General features: G+C 38.0%; 1 protein-coding gene across 1 annotated transcript in view; it reads right to left on the reverse strand.

The window, feature by feature from the left end:
- Mdga2 (MAM domain containing glycosylphosphatidylinositol anchor 2) overlaps positions 1–18,453 on the reverse strand; it is a 656,085-nt gene that overhangs the window by 214,372 nt on the left and 423,260 nt on the right. Inside the window, exon 3 of the mRNA XM_059279883.1 lies at positions 10,041–10,215. Coding sequence (XP_059135866.1) covers positions 10,041–10,215 — 175 coding nt within the window. The remainder of the gene's footprint in view (positions 1–10,040; positions 10,216–18,453) is intronic.

An 18,453-nucleotide genomic window follows, 5' to 3' on the forward strand; every position in this document is an offset into this window, starting at 1 on the left:
ATGCATGCTATAATTTACTTCTACTTTCTCTTCTGTGTAGCTCAGAAATTACCAGATTTTTTTACATATGTGAAAAGAATCACGTTAAGCACATCTATGTAGTTCAGAAGCTACCAGATTTTTTTATGTATGTGAAAAGAATCACGCTAAGCACATACATTTGAAAAATGTGAACTATTTTACAATTGCACGTTTGTTTACATGTAATATTCCTCCTATATTTTATTTTTGTAGTAAAGTGTGCATGCAGCTCAGGGTTGACAGCAGCAGGTTTGGCCCTCAGGGCAGAGCTACATTCAGAGCACTCATGAGCTGACTAGAGACTGGAATGCTGGATGCCAATCTGGAATCTCTGGCTGTCTCAGCAGGAGCATCTGCTAGCCATTTAACCTTCAGCTACAGAGTCCCACACAGCCTGTGAGCTGTGATTTTAAGAGCCTGCTGATCAGTTTAATCAAAAGATTTAACTGTTTATAATTATCAATAATACCTTTTCATAATTAAGTCAGGACTTGGAGAACCTTTATGAAAAAGGTGGACAAAGAAAAACAACAAGAAAATAAATATAGATTTAAGTGCTAATAGCCTTTAGTCTATGTGAAAAGCATTATAAACTTTCGCTTCCTAGAGTTGCTCAATATTCAACAGATTTTATCCACTAATAACAAAGAAAGTGAATATAATCTCACATCATAAAGTTATTTGTTTATGTTTTTAATACACTTAATAGAACTTAGTGTCACCTTTTATATAATTTGGGGGTTAGTACTTTCAATATGCAAACTTTTTTTACACTTACTAAACTAAACTTTAGCTAAGTTCTTCATGTGTGCATTTTTCAACCCTTCAACTCATTATAAACTTTCTTTAGGGCAAAGGGCTTGCAAGTTGGCTTTCTCTTTCAGCAAACTTTCTAGTAGAGTATTTAAATACAGCAAGTCTTCAATAACATTGACAATGGACAGATTCTATTTGGATGTGACTTCCTGTGCCTCAGGTAGAAGTAGATCATAGACTATGTGGGATTTTCAGAATCAGGTTGAGTGAGCAGAGAGCCTGAAGGCAGCAAGGTCAGGTGCAGAGCACCAGAGAGAAATTCTGGTTGCTGTTCTGGAAACAGTCAAATTGGTGTTCTGGTAATACCTCTCAAGAGCCAACTTTTAACTTATAATGAATTTAATATAATCAGCTTCATTAAGAGAGGGCTCACCAGATCCAAAACTAACTCTGCCTTTATGTCTTTTGTATAAGAAGCAATTGAAAGGCTTAACATTGAGACAAGAGTGTGGTGATATTTTATTTGTGCTTTATTTAATAAATAAAGCTTGTCTGGAGATCAAAGGAAAAAGCCAGCCATTGTAAGTAAACACAGAAGTCAGGCAACGGTAGCACATGCCTTTAATCCCATCACTTGGGAGGCAGGGATCTGTCTGGATCTCTGTGAGGTCAAAGCCATGCTAGGAACAGAGTCAGGAATGGTGGCACACACCTTAAATTCCAACCCTGGTTAACCTTGGAGGTCTGGAGGTCTGTACAAACAGACAGGAATTAACAGAGATGGGCAGGAAGAGGAAGTGATGTAGCTGGACAGAGAGAGCAAATCAGATGGCAGAACAGCAAGGCATCTAGGCATGGGTAGACAGGAAGTAACTCGTTCTTTTGGAAGCTGTGGAGCTGGTGAGGAGAAGTTACCATGTGGCTGTTCCTCTTATTCCTCTGATCTCTCTCAGGTTTTCACCCCTATATCTGGCTCTGTGTTTTCTATTAATAAGGTCTACACAAGAGATAGCTTCCTTCAAAGAGCAAGGGCAAGTCCAGGGTGGATCATGAGTTGGTCACACAGAACACAGAATCCCTCCTATGAAGGAGGGTAACCCTCAGGTTTGGCTGATGGAAATGTAAAGGGTTTAGAATCCTTACTAGTTTAGTGACATGCTCAACGACCAGTTTCAATAAAGATGACCTTAGTCTCCATTGAATTCTCTTCATAAGATTCACAAAAATCAACTTGGGGGTTAGTCCTTCCTTAAAGTCCCTCCCACTCCTGGGAGTTCTCATTTTTCTCCTAATAAATCTACATTTTCTTCCTTATTTATTTTTTTCTTTTTGTGGGTGGGGGAGGTGTGGGACTATGAATTCACTCACAAGCCACTAGATTGGTGGTCTGATGGTCATTGATACTCTAGGACTCTATGATGGAAAATTAAGCTCAGCACAAACAGACCACAGCATTTAAATAACCCAGTTGAAATCATTACTTGTCTGTTTATTTGCCTATTTCTAAGGCCTTTTATTAAGAGTTCTGATGCTGTCTAGGAATTATGTTAGTGAAGACCTTACCAGTAAATAACACTGCCAAGAAAACAGTTTTCTTTCACATGTGACATCCCTAAAATTGCAAAATCCTGTCTTGAATTTTATTAATAGGGTGATTAGCTTGAGAACCGCCCATTTCAATAGAAACTATAATTACCATATCAAACACTCTGTGGACTTCGGAAGCCTAGGGTATTGTTTGAGAAAGACAGGTGGTGGAAGAGAAAAGGATGCTTGATGGGATTTACCTGGGGATCTGTGGTCCTCCTGACAATGGGGAGCTTTCAGAATTCACATCAGTTTTTCCGAGCTCTTTTTCTAAACTTTTTTTGTTCAAAGGTCATGCTGATGAGTTCCATAAAACTAAAAGTAACAGCAATTCATTGTCATCATTTTTAATCATACAGTTTATAATTCTAACACGGGTAAATTTTGTTTGTGGACTAAATTGATAGCATGTTTGCAACTCTTCTCTGATTAATTTCTTGGGTGTAAATGTAATAAATAATAAACCTCATGGACACTTCCTGAAAGAAAAGGCCCTGTCTAAATGTAATGAAATACAACAATTTATGTAAGTGAAATGAGATTGAAGGAGATATTTCTGAAATAAGAATGCTTGCAAATGTTTAATGAATATTGGAAAAGATTTGTCTCATTTGTGAACAGTGTCTGCACACATGAAGACTTATTAAGCTAATACCTCCAAATCCAATTTCTTTTTGAATTAAGAATAAGTTTTAATCAAACCCTAACCTTTCAAGTTGTATGACCTCTATTACCCTGTGAGCAACACAGTCACACGCTGGAAATAAGTAGAAGTATTTGGTGATCACATTCTTAGAAAACTGTTTAAATATCCTCAAGATTCTTCAAATGACAAACATATTTGGGGATGAGAGCATCAAAAATCCAGAACCTCCTGTCCTGTGTGGACTATGCACCTTCTTTCTCCACAGAGAACTTGGAGGCATAATGAATGAAATTGCTTTTTTATAACAAAGGAAGCAATGTGTTAGTATGGATAACTCTACTCAGTAAGTCTGCAGTCATAACACTACAATTTCTTTTCTACAGTGTCCAGCAGTTCATCACTCACTGGGTCTAAGGCATCATCAGTAATAGTTCAACACATTTAACAACCTATCCTTCAAATTAATCCCTCATTCCTTCTAAAACTCAACATCTTAATAAGTATTCCCCGAGTGCTATTCTGTAACTCTTTATTTTGTGTCTTTAATAAAAATATTCATTCATTGAATATGGGTTTGGCTTTCTCCTTTACTTATTTAAACCATTTTTATGTATTTTAAAGTTTTTTTTTAGGTCAGGAACTGTGAGACCTCTGATACTTTATCTACCTGTTGGCTAACATGAAGCAGATCATACTTTCACGGGTGCTTGAGGACAAAGGGTCTTCTGGGGCATAAGGCAAAGGCATTATTAATGAGGTCTCAGATGTAAATACCAGCTTCATGATTTCACAGGCTATCTTTCTCCTCAACTTCTAGGAGGGCAAGATGGGGTACCCCAGGTGTGTTCTTTGCACACAGTACTTTTATAACACTGAGCTTTGCAAATTCCTTGTTTAACAAAAGCCCCGAATGAAACCAGCCCCCTCTTTTCCTTCAGGTGGTCAGGGAACAAAACTTCCCTCTGCTCCTAAGGAAAGCTGTGTCTCTATTGTCCAGGGCTGTTTGCTACAGGAACACTGGTGGAAAGAGTGTTCAGGACACAGTCTGTGGTAAAGCATGCCGAAATGCCTGAAAGCAGTAGCTCCCAAACTACTTCTTTCACCCTAAGAAGCCTTACTCACCTAGCTCTCCTGCCAATCTATTTTCTGTGACAATAGCGCACTGTCACTATTTAATGTTGTGTGAACTGATGCCATTATACTTTTTTACTTAGCTGCTATAATCCACTTAAACAAATTCATAAACCTTTTTGTCTCTTTAAATAGATGAAATTTACTGAAGGTACAACATAATTAATAAACACATTTTTAGCCTTACAGAATCGAATGCTGTTATACTGTGACCCCGTAGATATCTCCTAAGTAAAACAGAGATAACAGTTGAGGCAATGTTGGCACAACATTCTGATAATTAGTAATTTTTCCAACTTTTAAAAATAAACTCAGGGTCAATATTTTCTATTTTCAAGTATCAAATGCCAACAATCCTCACCACTTATTAAAAGTATAAGAAGAAAACTAGTCTTTACAATCTACAGAAGGTTTTTATGAAGAAGATTTGGCATAAATTAGTTCGGAATTTTGGGATGAGTACCAGGGATTGCCAAGGTTAAATATTCAACCTTTGTTTCCCTTCAGAAAAGAGCAGTCCTCCCAGGGATATCAATCAAACACAGCTTTTAAACTTACAACAAGTCTAGGCACAAACCCTCGTACTGGTTGCTGGGGGAGACAACCCAGTAGGAGGAAAAGGCTCTCAAGAGCAGGCAAGAGAGTCAGAAACACCCCTGCTCCCACTGTTAGTCATCCCACAGAAACCCCAAGCTAACAGGAAATCATTTAAGTTGTGTTTAGTAGTTTGCACTGTGGCATCCTGGACTTGCTGTATAAACTAGGCTGGGATTAAAGTCCTGTGCCACCACTCCCAGACAGCCTGGCTATTTTTCAATGCTCAGTGGTGTCCTTTTCTAAGGCAATCTATTCACATTTGTTTTCGCTGTACTGTTTCTCACTGTTTTTCTAGTTTTATTTTTCTTGTTTCACATTGGGTTACTTATTTCTTTCCATGGAAAAGAATTATTTCACTCTCATATGCTATTCCTCTCATATTCTCCACATATTACATGACACTTTTTGTTAGATCAGGTTCTGATGTTATTGTATCTGTGCAAGCATTCTTTACTGTGGAACTTACAGCATGTTCCAATTGCATCTCTTTCCCTACAGCTTGTTTGTGCCTTCTGCTAGCTGCTCCCACATTTCCTGTAATTTATTTTGTATGTATTATGATTACCGTATTTTAAGCTCATAGTGAGAGATGTAAAAACCTTTACAAATCATCAGGTAAGCTTTGTCATGATTTGAATGTAAAGCCCACCCCTAAATGCTTGTTACTGAAGCATGGTATTCAGCTAGCAGTCTCATCTGAAAACATACTCAAGTATGGGGGACTCACTAATGAGTCCTTGTGGGTACCTTGTTCCAGGCTGCTACTTCTCTCTTGTGCCAGGGACCACATTAAAGATAACCTCAGAGAGACCAAAACGTGTCCATGATGCATTAAAGAATGTAAATACAGCACTTCTTCTTGGCTTAATTTGAACAAGAGCAAGACCAATTTTGAATTCTCCACTCTTCTACCTGTATCTTCAGCCTGTGTGTAGCCTGTCTGTTACACATGTCTGTTTGATGTCTGCCAATCTCCTGTCTCAATCTATTGTATCTATTCATCCTGGTTCCTAACAAAGGGTTGTGCTCTGCATACTGAGAAACACAGAAGACATGGCATGGGGAGGAGGTGAGGGATTTTTTCTAGACATCCTTAACAGAGTTTTACAAGAGGGGAAATCACCTTATTGACCTCTACTGACCCAAAGTAGTAAACAGCACTGCAGATAGATATTATTAGCTATATCCATTTTGCTTACAACATTTATGCTGGATATTTATTGCATAAGGATGCTTTCCACCTTTTGGCTATTTCAGTAAATGATTATCACAACACACACATACACACATATATTATTCAGGGTCGGGGATGAGAGTACATAATTTAATATTAAAGCTATATATTAACTTAGGTTGTAAAAATTATATGCTGTCTTAGTTACTTTTTATTGGTGTGAAGAGACACCATGACAAAGGCAACTTATAAGAGAAAACATTTAATTCGGGGGTTGCTTACAGTGTCAGAGGGTAAGTCCCTGACCATCATCACATCAGGGAGCAAGCCAGCAAGCAGAAAAGCTACAACTGGAGTGGTAGCTGAGAATTTACATCTTATTCTTACAAGTTGGAGACAGAGAGTAAGAGACTATGCCTTGTGTGAGCTTTCAAATCTCAAAGCCATGCCTAGTGACACACCTCCTTTCCACAACAGTTCCACCAACTATAGATGCAGCATTCAAATATATGAGCCTCTGTGGGGAGCATTTTCATTTAAACATCCATATAGGGAAAATTAAGCATATTGCCCTGCTCTTTTTTAAGGCTGGTTAATCTGAAAGAGGCTGAGTCCACAGTAGGTAGCATGCCAAGTCTTAAGTGACATCAAGGCACATCATTAACTCTGCTGTGAGGACCCACAGAAGTTCCATCTCTCTGAAAGGAAGAAACATTTCTATCGAACCATATCACTACACTCTGAATTTTTGCTTGTTTACTGCCATGAGGGAAAGAGACTACTCCGCTCTACACACGGACATCACAATGTTCTGCCTAGCCTAAAGAGGCCAACCAACCATGGGCTGAAACTTCTGAAGATGTGAGTAAAAAAAAACAACCATTCCTCAATTAAACTGTTTATTGCAGGCATTTTGCCACAGTGTGTAAAGAAAACACAACACTGCTATGTTAGCCATGTTTTCATTAACAATGATGGCGTGTTATAAATTATCGAGATTCATGTAGCAAATAAAAACATATGAACCTAAGTAATCGGGCGTGCATTGAAAGTTTTCAGAAACAGATTTTTCAAATAGGCTAGTTATCTCTACTATGATATATTTTTATCACTCAAAACTTGTAAAATTTACTATGAAAGGGAATTTATTCATAGCTATATGAATAAATATAAGTATGGAAAAATAATACCAGATTCTTACACTATGAATTTATCACGGGAGCTGAGGGTATGTCTTGGGAAATCCCTCCCAATAAGTTGTCACATTTGTAAATACAATCCAAAGTTTAGTGTTATTTTCTCAAATTTAGATGACTATCTCATTGACCATATTTCAGAAAGGCACAGAAAAATAATATAACTTAAATATGGCACGTATCTCAGTAACATTTCACTCAAATAAAATAGAACAAGATGTTTGTGAGCTCAAATTATATCTAAAAAACCCCAAAGAAAGTCAAAGGGAAGAAGGTAACATGGCGTCATGAGGTTGATTGGCACGTTAATAAATCAGAGGAGCTGGGGAATGGAATGGGCATCACTATTCCTAGGAAGCTGAGCAGCATCAACTACTTAGGCACAACTCACTCTGAGTAGCAAGGTAAAAAGGAGTAACCTCAGATGGTATTGAAAGGCTTAGTCACAGAAAAAAAAATCTTCTAAAACTCTACCAGTCTTCTTTCCTGCTTTGTATATGAGTTTTTAAGCCCCCAAGGCACAGATTTTATTGTCATCAAGTCCATTGTGGTAGCAGTGTAGTCAAAACCCTTATTCAAAACTGGTTGCTACTGTGTTTCCAAAGTTTCATGACTTCATTCAGAAAAAGAAAATATATACACCATAGGATATATAAAACCCCTAGCAGGACTGATGCCTATACTCTAATCAAACAAATTTTATGAGAAAAATATGTTAGTCCATACAAAGTAAAGTAAATAAAGAATATATTAACGATTAAAAATTTTTACTTAAGGAGTAGTCACATTTGGCTACTAACCTGTTTATACGAAGCTGACAAGCATCACCCAAACACAGCAGGACAAACCATGTGTTCCCTTTTAGAACATTTTAGAATTCTGAATTATATTCAACATACTAGAGTTTTGTATTTAAAGGTTATGACCTATCATACAAGGAAATAACAGTGTATTTAATTAAATGGTGTACAATAACTAAATAACATAGTATTTAATTCACTTAAATCAAATTTGGTTTAATTACAAATATATTCAAGCCATACAGAGCTTAAGTGGAGGTTTTGTGCAGGTCTGGCTAACCTGGATACACAGAAGGTAAGTGTGGCACATAGGTCGAGCCTGCCGGTATCATGTCAGTGGATGCCTCGGGACAATGGAACACAGGCTTCTGTCATACACAAGAGGGCAACAAGCACTTAACTGTGGAAGATGAATCACAAATGCTGCTGTCGCTACTTCCTTCCTCATTGTCTCCATAAATAAACGAGCCCGGCAGAGGCTCCATGAATAGACCATTGATAATTTCTAGCCTCTCCCTAACTATGTAACACCTGCACTGTGCTGAAAGAACAGGAAAGGGGGATGAAAAGAAAACAAGCTGGAAAACAGGAACCCCTCACTTGTTATTATGTCTGGATTACTTTAAGGAGAGAAAAAAATGCATTCTAATATTAGAGACTTAAAAATAAATGCCATTTCTCACGAAAACAACGAGAGTGCCAGATGAACCTGTGTGAAAAACCGAACTAAATGCAGGCACTTAATGTCTTTGGTGGGGAGAGGAGTAAAGAGAGCAGAAGATGCCTAACACAGTTGTGAAGAAGGAAAACTAGGAGAGTGTGACAGAATGAAAACAAATCAAGCAATGTTCTCCAGAAGGCACTGTGTTTTCAGGGTCAGTAATGGTCACTTGCAACAGTCTGCTGTACAGAGATGTGTGATATTTTTACAAGGCAATGTGGATAGATGATTGTGCTTGCTTACAAAATATGCGTTGAAAATGAGAATGGTTGACTTTGTATGCAGGTTAAATGATTAAGCCAGTCAGAGCACATTATGGAAAGATCCTTTCTTCATAAAGTTCATTAACATAGAGATGTGTGGGAGACTGTGCTGGCACAAGCCTATAATTCCAGCACTTGGGAGACAAGGGTAGGTGGATCACTGAGTTCAAAGCGAGCCTGTTAGAACTATACAGTGCAAGTTCCAGAGATCCAGGGCTATATACAGAGAAACCCTGAATCAAAAAGAAAAAAAAAAAGATTTAGATGTACATGCATGTATTTACATGTTGTCTAAGTTAAGTAGTCTATTGCTGTGAAGAGACATCATGACATGGCCACAACATCTATTATAAAGGAAAACATTTAATTGTGGTGGCTTACAGTTCAGAAGTTCAGTTCATTATCATGATGGTGGGACATGGCAGCACATAGGCAGACATGGTGTTGGAGAGGTAGCAGAGAGTTCTACATTTTTCATAGGCAACAGGAAGTGAACTGAGACATTGGGTATGGCTTTAGCATATAGGAGACTTCAAAGCCCACCTCCAAAGTGACATACATCCTCCAACAAAGCCATACCTACTCCATCAAAGCCAACTTCCTAATAGTGCCACTCCCAATGAGCTTATGGGAGCCAATTACATTCAAAGTATCACACATGTACACATTAAAAGTTTATGCACTAAATGCAAAGAGGCTATTGGCATTACCAATAATATTTACCATCGTATTAATGTGATATTACATATTCTGTACTGAATATGTATCATGTCACAAATTATGAAAATGTGAAGTAAAATTTCTTTTCTCAGAAATGTCTCAGAGCAATTTAGGGAATAGAAAAGGTGATAAATGGATCTGCCATGCAAGATTCAGAGATTTGGGACTTTAAAACCCATGATGCAATGTCAGGTATGGTGGCACACACTTGTAGTCTGAACCTGAAGAAGGATAATCGAAGTTGCATGCTGATGTCTCTATGTACCCACGTGCAGAAGCAAACATTAAAAAAAAAAAAATTTCTTAAAGGATTACCACTATCCTATAACATTTTCATTCACAACTAAAGAAACTGTTTATTTTCAGAAAACCATAGTTAAGCCTAGAAGCAAACCAGTCGGAACACTAGTTGACTGAAGTTTACTTACAGTACACATCCACTCGGATTGACTTTATTGCTGGGGACCCCAAGCCGTTCTCTGCTTTACAGTAATAGCGGCCACCTTGGTGTCTCTGAATGTTGGTAATCCTCAACGTCTCGTTGAAGACACTTGAGTCTTGGAATCTGTCAGAGGCACTTCCTGCTGTTTTCGTCCACCTGATCTGAGCAAGCATCAACAAAGATTGTTACTTTAGGTTGGTTTTCCACAATCACACAGCAGTTTTTCATCCCAAGAACTGGCTTTCAGAGCCACTGTGTTGCCTTTCTGTCACATTAGTGGGAAATTAAAATATATGTCCCCAAATGAGCTACAAAGTTGCAAGTGCTAATGTCATCACCATAGAGTGCAAATCACTTAGAATCAACTGCATGGAATTTATCAATAGTCTAATCAGGTTTCAGGCAATACACAGTAGACACATGACTCAGTCTCTGTCTACTGAGCATTTCAATTTTGCTTATACGTTTCTGAACTTTGTAAGACACGTTTTTGTTATTTGGACCAAAGAGGTTCTCATTTCTTTTGGGACATGCTTCATCATTATTTTATTTAAAATTTTCTCTTTGGTTTAGATAATGTAGGCATATTACCATAATGGCTTATTGAGATTATGTATAATTTTACGCACCTGTTGGTTAAAAGAGATTTTGTTTTATTTAATGGCTTTGCTTTAATAGGCCTACAAATGATTTGCTACTTTGAAAATTGGAATTCACTTTACATCAATAATTATTTTCCAAAATGTGTAAACTTTTTCAAGGAGTGCAGTCCTATCAGACTGTCAAAACAATTTGAATAACTAAAATTGTCCATTATAAACAATACCATTCTTTTAAACACAGCTGTGTGCAACAGATTTTGTGTTTGCTAGCAATAACTACTGGTATTCAACTTAAATTTTGTGTGTTGTCATATATAAAACCTGAATAAAAGCCACATGCTGATATTGTATAGTGCTACAAAATAGAAAATGAAAACTATTTGCCTCACCCATATATTTAAAAAGAATTTATTCAGTGTTTGAAAACAACTAATGGAAATATTCTACTTAAATATCTATAATGTTTGAAATGTGTTGAAACAAGGAGAAACTGAAATAGGAGTTTTCAAACTTGAATTTGTATAATACAATCTTTAGCAATATTACTTTCACACACTACACACTAAAATCATAGTATAATGGCATTAAGCTGTCTTTAAAAAGTTTTTCACAACATAAAATAGCAGGATAAATATAATCATGTTTCCTCTGTAATGTAAAAGCAATAAAAAATGTTACCCAGAGATTACTAAACTAAAAGGGATAGTGAATATTTGTTCAAATCTTGGTATGTGTATGGAAAACTATAGGAAGTAAGTGTAAAATCCATAGCCAAGCAGTTTATTAATTATCTTATCTGTGAAGGCTGTAATGATGGTGATTTTTGCACTGAAAAGTCTAGGATTCTGTTTTCATTTAAACTTTAATATCTATAGGTAAAGAAATAAGGATTTTTACTTTATTTAAAAAATAGATTGTTGTCTTTAGTATAACACACACTAAAATTCTAGTTACTAAATAACAATTTTTACAAATGTTTCAATATAATGTTTAAAGCCAAGTCAGAAACCTAAGTGTTTCAGAATACAAAAGGTGTGAATTAAAAGTTATAGAAATAAGACAAAATGGCTGCCTAAAGAATGGGAAAAGATCTTCACCAACCTCACATCTGACAGAGGGCTGATCTCCAAAATATATAAAGAATTCAAGAAACTAGACATCAAAATACCAAACAAGCCAATAAACACTGAGCTCCAGAGCTAAACAGAAAATTCTCAAATGGCCAAAAGACATCTAAGGAATTGCTCAACATCCTTAGTCAGCAGGGAAATGCAAATCAAAATGACTTTGAGATATCATATTACACCTGTCAGAATGGCTAATATCAAAAACACTAACAACAGTTTATGTTGGAGAGGATGCTGAGCAACGGGAACACTCCTACACTGTTGGTGGGAGTGCAAACTTGTACAGCCACTTTGGAAATCAGTATGGTGGTTTCTCAGAAAACTGGGAATCAATCTTCTTCAAGACCCAGCTATATCACTCTTGGGCATATACCCAAGGAATGCTCGACCCTACCACAAGGTCACATGCTCAACTATCTTCATAGCAGCTTTATTTGTAATAGCCAGAACCTGTAAACAGCCTAGATGCCCCTCAACTAAAGAATGGATAAAGAAAATGTGGTACATACACACAATGGAGTACTACTCAGCAGTAAAAAATAATGACATAATGAAATTTGCAGGCAAATGAATGGAACTAAGAAATATCATCCTGAATAAGGTAACCCAGACTCAGAAGGACAAACATGGTATGTACTCACTCATAAGTGGATACTAATTGTAAAGCAAAGGATAACCAGAATACAATCCACAGCTCCAGAGAAGCTAACTAACAAGGAGGACCCAAAAAAGGATGCATGGATTGCCTTGGGAAGGAGAAATATATAAGATCTCCATGAGCAACTGGGGGTGAGGGGTGGACAATGGAGGGTAGAGGATCGGGGATGAGAACATAAGGGAATGGGATGGTCAAGCTGGAACAGGGACGGAGTGATAGAACAATGAAAGAGACATCATAATAGAGGGAGATATCATGGGGATAGGGAGAAACTGGATGCTACGGAAGTTCCCAGGAATCCACAAGGATGACCCCAGCTTAGACCACTAGCAATAGTGGAGAGGGTGCCTGAGCTGGTTTACCCTGGTAATCAAATTGGTGAGTATCCTAACTGTCATCATAGAGCCTTCATCCAGTAACTGATGGAAGCAGATGCAGAGATCCACAGCCAAGCAGCATGCCAAGCTCCAGGAGTCCAGTTGAAGAAAGGGAAGAGGGATTCTACGAGCAAGGGGCATCAAGATCTTGATGGAGAAACCTGAAGAGCCAATCGAACCAAGCTAGTGGGAACTCATGAACTTTAGATCAACTGTTGTGGAGCCTCCATGGGACTGGACTATATCCTCTGCATAAGCATGACAGTTGTGTAGCTTGATCTGCTTAAGGGGCCCCCTGGAAGTAGGATCAGGATCCATCCCTGGTGCATGAGCCGGCTTTTTGGATCCCACTACCTATGGTGAGATACCTTACATAGCCTTGATACAGGGGGAGGGGCTTGGACCTGCCTTTACTGAATGTACCAGGCTCTGTGGACTCCCCATGGGAGGCCTAACCTTGTCAGAGAAGGGAAATGGAGGAGGATTGTGGGGGAAGGATGGGGGGGGCGGGAGCAGGGAAGAGAGAGGGATCTGTGGTTGGTATGTAAAATGAACAAAAAATTCCAAAATAAAAAAAAATAAATAAAGCACTGAATGTTAAAAAAAGAGTTATAGATATGATCTAAGTCTTACAAATTTGTAAAATATGCTGTTAATATACATAATTTCTTTGGACAAAATTATTTTAGTACCACATATGGTTCAAAAGAGGAGGAGAAAAAAAAAGAGGAGGAGAAGTATATGTGAGAGAGTGGGAGAAGAAAAGAGGGAGAGCAGGTGAGAGGCAATTTTTTTTTGAGGTTAAAACAAACATTTATTTAACAAATTATATTAAGAATACAGCCACACAGTGAAACTCCCCTTTGCCAAGCAGTCACCTTGAATAAATACACAGGAAGGCAGCTGGACCCCAGCAGCTCACAGGCCTCTGAAGGGAAACAGCCTGGACTGGTGCTGATGGATGCCCCCCCCTTCCACCCAGAGCAGGGGAAGCTGGGCCGCTCTGCTGTGCCACGCCACCTGAGAGGGAGCTGGGTACAGGAACGAGGGCCCAGCTTCTTCGTCAGGCTCTGGGGGTCAGAGGGATGCAGAGCGATTCTGTGAATTTGGCACTTCAAGGCCTTTCCTACGACCTCAGCAGGAGAGATGCTCACAGGCTGGGGATCCTCGGGTCACAGGAGGCACAGCCTAAGCTCTCAGCCTGACCTGTGCCCAGAATCCACTGCCATGGTGAGGTGAATCCATAGCAAAAGAAAGCCCATCACAGGGATGGGCACAAAGGCCAGATGGTTGGCACAGGGGCTTTGGGGTCAGGTTCTGCCCCTGCTACTGGCAAGCTTACAGACATGGAGAGGCAATCTTGACACACAGACCCTAGTATCAAATTTTTGGTCACAGAAAAACTTGACATTTTTTAAAGTTGTTGAGGACCCCGAATTATTTTGTTCATTTTAGTTTTATTCATTTCTATGTTTAATTATTTGTGTTTTTCTTTTAAAGTTAACTTTTAATTGAAATAAAATTACATCACCCCCTTTTCTCCCTTTAGCTCCTCCCAAGTATCATCCCAACAACCCCTCCCATGTTCTCCCTACTCTCAAGCTGATAGGCTATTTTTCCTCTGATTATTATTGTTACATAGATAGATAGATACATAGGTAGATAGAGAGATAGAGATAGATACACACACATACATACATACATGCGTGCATGTATATGTAAGTGTGTGTGTGTATGTGTGTGCACGTGCGCATGCTCGTGATGCAATTAAAACATCTCCGAGCTTTCATCTCTCTCTAGTCAGAATGACTAAGATCAACAAAACTACTGTCAACAAACGCTAGTGAAGTTGTAGAGAAGGAGGAACCTCATTCACTTTGGTAGGGATGCTAATTGGTGCAGCCACTCTTGGAACAAGTGTGGAGGATTCTCTAGAAACTACAAATGAGTCTACTACATGCCACACCCATTGACACATGCCCAAAGGACTCAACAACATGCTCCACAGGTACTTCCTTAGCAATGTCCACTGCCACTCTACTCACAATAGCCAGGAAATGGAAACAACCTAAACATCCTTCAACAGGTGAATGAATAATAACAATGTGGTAAATAGATACAATGAAGCACTTTTCAACTGTAATTATTTACCCATTTATTTTTAACAAATAAAAACAGGTAACATTAATTCCCCATTTTAAATATACTGTTAAAGCTATGCCATGTTCACATAAGTATGGCTTTTAACTAGAAAACTGTATTTTCCAAAACAAATAAGAGTGCCCTAGTATACAGTGCCGTGACTCTCTTTAGTATCTGGTTTAGGAGAACCAAGTCAGGCAGAATCTCATAGCAGCTTCTGCATATGATATAATCAAGATGTTTTCTTTTTTGCAATTATACAAAGAAAAATCTGAATCCACACTGATGTTTAGTCAGAAAGGTATGACTATTCAATAGCCTTTTCAGAGAATCATATATCTTCTACACTAAAACTCCACAAGTGGTAGTTTTTCAACATTTTTGCTCAGTATAATCTAAAAACTACACCAAAAGTCTTTCTATAGTCTATTATCTGAAGACCCATCAGTCAGTTTTTCTCCTTGAATGGATCTTTTATTCTGCATTATTTTGTACCATTGTACATTAGTCATTTGGGAAATACCCACTGAGCTACAAAGTTCTAAAAAAAAGTTACTAGTACCAAATTTCACCATTATATGATACAATTGAAATCACATGTAATAATTCCAACACTAGACTCCTCATTAGAGCCTTTAAATGTGCAAAAGCCATTATATTTTCTTTCTCAAATTATATATTTTTTCTATTAAGACCATGTCTTTATCATCAGTAAGATATGTAAATTGTCTTGAGGGTAATAGGGCATGGTCATTTAATTCATTAAAAAATGTTTAGAAAGCACACAAGTTTGCATCACCACACTTTTAATAGTGACTCTTTTAAGTAAAATACCCAGGAAAAGAAAGTGGCTAGTTCATCCCAAAGCACAACCAGATGAATCTTTTCCCTGAGAGTACTGTCCAGTTTTAGCAAGCAACAATTTTTTTTTTAATTTTCTCTTTTGTCACTCAGAGCATTAAAAATAATGAAGCTTCAGAAAGTTAACATTGCTCATTTTTATGGATTTACCAGAAAAATATTTTAACACATTATAATTTTGTGCTGAAGCATGTGGCTTTGGGAAAAAAGAAGTTGGTATTAAGCTGACATCACTGCTGTGCTTTTGCTCGAGTGACATCTGCTCACCCCTCAGTTGCTTTACACCATCCCTGCAAATGTTATACAGCAACACAAATGTCATTTTTTCCCTCATAATCACTTTAAGGATCACAAGCCATCCCCAGAGAGATTTGTAGCCATCACCTTGAACACACTTTTTGTTAAGAGTACAGAAACAGTTACACAAAAGGAGATGTAGAAAATCACACTGGTGGCATTTTTAAGAAAAAGGAAGGGAGGATTGTTTACAAAAGAGCATGGAAGCAATGGAATGTGTATGCATAGGGAAGAAACAGGTGTTTCTGTAAGTGGCCTCTGATGCTAAGATACATTCCAGGTGCACTAGAGACTTAAGTGTGCAAAACTGATGTCTTGATAGTCCCTAAAATCAATGATAGAAATTACTGTGGTGCTATAGTGACCAAGATTTCAAATCTAAGCCTTCCAAATCTTAAAATAGTAACTATGAGCTAAGTCCTCTGCATATATGTTATGGTTGTCAGATTGGTGCTCCTGTGAGATGCCTAACAGTGGGAGTGGGAGTGTCCATGACTCTTTTGCCTGCTTTTGGGACCCTTTTCCTCCTACTGTGCTGTCTTGTCCAGCCTTGACAATAAAGCATGTACCTAGTCTTATTGTAACTTGTATATGTCCTGTTTGTTTGATATCCCTGCGAGGTCTGCTCTTTTCTGAAGGGAAATGGAAGAGGAGTGGATCTGGGGGAGAGGGCACGGTGGGATGGGAGGAGAGGAGGGAGGGAAAATTGTAGTCAGGATGTAATATATGAGAGAACAATAAATAAATAAAAAGGAAGGAAAGAACGAACAAAGGAATGAACGAAGGAATGAAGGAAGGAGCAAAGGAAGGAAGGGAGAAGGGACTGGTGCTGAGAAAGTGGTTGTGATTATTGAAGAAACTACACTATTCAAAATCTCCTGCTTTATATTGGGTCACTAGGAGTAGTGTTAAGAGAACGATATCTTGCCTATTAAAGAACTCATTACGTAAAATATTCAAATTCATGTGAAAGGAGAAAGTCTAACTGATAATGTCACTAAGGGGTTTATTGATTGAAAACAACCACAGAAGGGACTGTTTCCAAGGGTCATTTCTTTAAAACACACAGACACTGACCAAATGAGGTCCCAGGGGGCAGCCTCCATCTTGAGCTGGCAGCAAAATGTGGCAGCATCATTCACGCAGTACTGGTTTTAGAGTCCTGATGGAAGCAAGAGCAAGGCGGGTGGTGGAAACAGAATGCCAAGGTTGCAAAGGGTAATGAGGCCAGAGGATGAGAGCGAAAGGGAGGGTCTCTGAAAGAGCACTGCCAGGCCAATGTGTAAATTAGAACTTAAGTTGTCAGGAGGCCATGGTGTTGATGATGCTGGAAGCATGCAACATCCATGAAGGTAATCTCCATGCAGGGAGTAGAGCTGGCTCAAGGGAGAGGCTCTGTGTGCTGTAGGAGTCAGAGGTAGAGAAGCAGGGCTGCCTGATACTTTTGGAGCACAGTAAATTCAATCATGATCCCCAGGTGGAGGATTTGGATTTGCAAGATTTGAAATGTAATGTACGAGAGAAGAATAAGGAAAAGAAAAAGGAGTAATTCAATGAATATATAAATCATTTTATTCATGTAGATCAGAATATATAATAAAGAATGTCAAAATTTATGGGTAGCATTCAATTACATATATCATATTTAGATACATATATTTATAGTGTAGTAAGTGAATAAGAATAGCAAGATCAGAAAATTGGGGTTTAGAAAGGAAACATCAATGAATATGATGTAGGTCAAAAAATTTAGAATTTTCCTTTCAAGAATACTCATAAAAACAAGAGGAAATAGTTTATCTCCCAGTCAGAAACAATGGGAAGCCAGCAAAGCTGAAAAAATAAAATGGCAAAAATTTCTTTCAGAAAATTTCATGAATGATGCGATAGACGCAAATATTCTTACTTTGACTTAGTAATTGTCCAACTACAAGTTACTTTACTCTTCTATTTGCATAAGAAGAAATAAAACAAACTTCCTGCCTAGATACAAAAGGGCTGAGAAAATAGGTTGTTGTTTGCTTAGTATGCATCATGTGAATGTGCGTGCTTGTGCATGAACACACACACACACACACACACACAGTCATACACACTCATACACAGAGGTTAATGCTCATGAGAGCTGAAACTAAATCAAGTGTAATTTGACAATCAAAATATAAAAAAATCAATTATTCTGTGAAAACAATATATATTTGTATATAATTAGACAACTAAGCATGGTAAAGGTAGTAAAAATTTCTTCCTTTGGTAATTAAAACAATTGAATGTCCATCTTCACTTGTTTAACTGTAAACAGACAATGCTTTTGCTATAACCTACTGGCCTGAAG

The sequence above is a fragment of the Peromyscus eremicus genome, chromosome 14 (genome assembly GCF_949786415.1).
Source record: "Peromyscus eremicus chromosome 14, PerEre_H2_v1, whole genome shotgun sequence".
Classification (NCBI taxonomy): Eukaryota; Metazoa; Chordata; class Mammalia; order Rodentia; family Cricetidae; genus Peromyscus; species Peromyscus eremicus.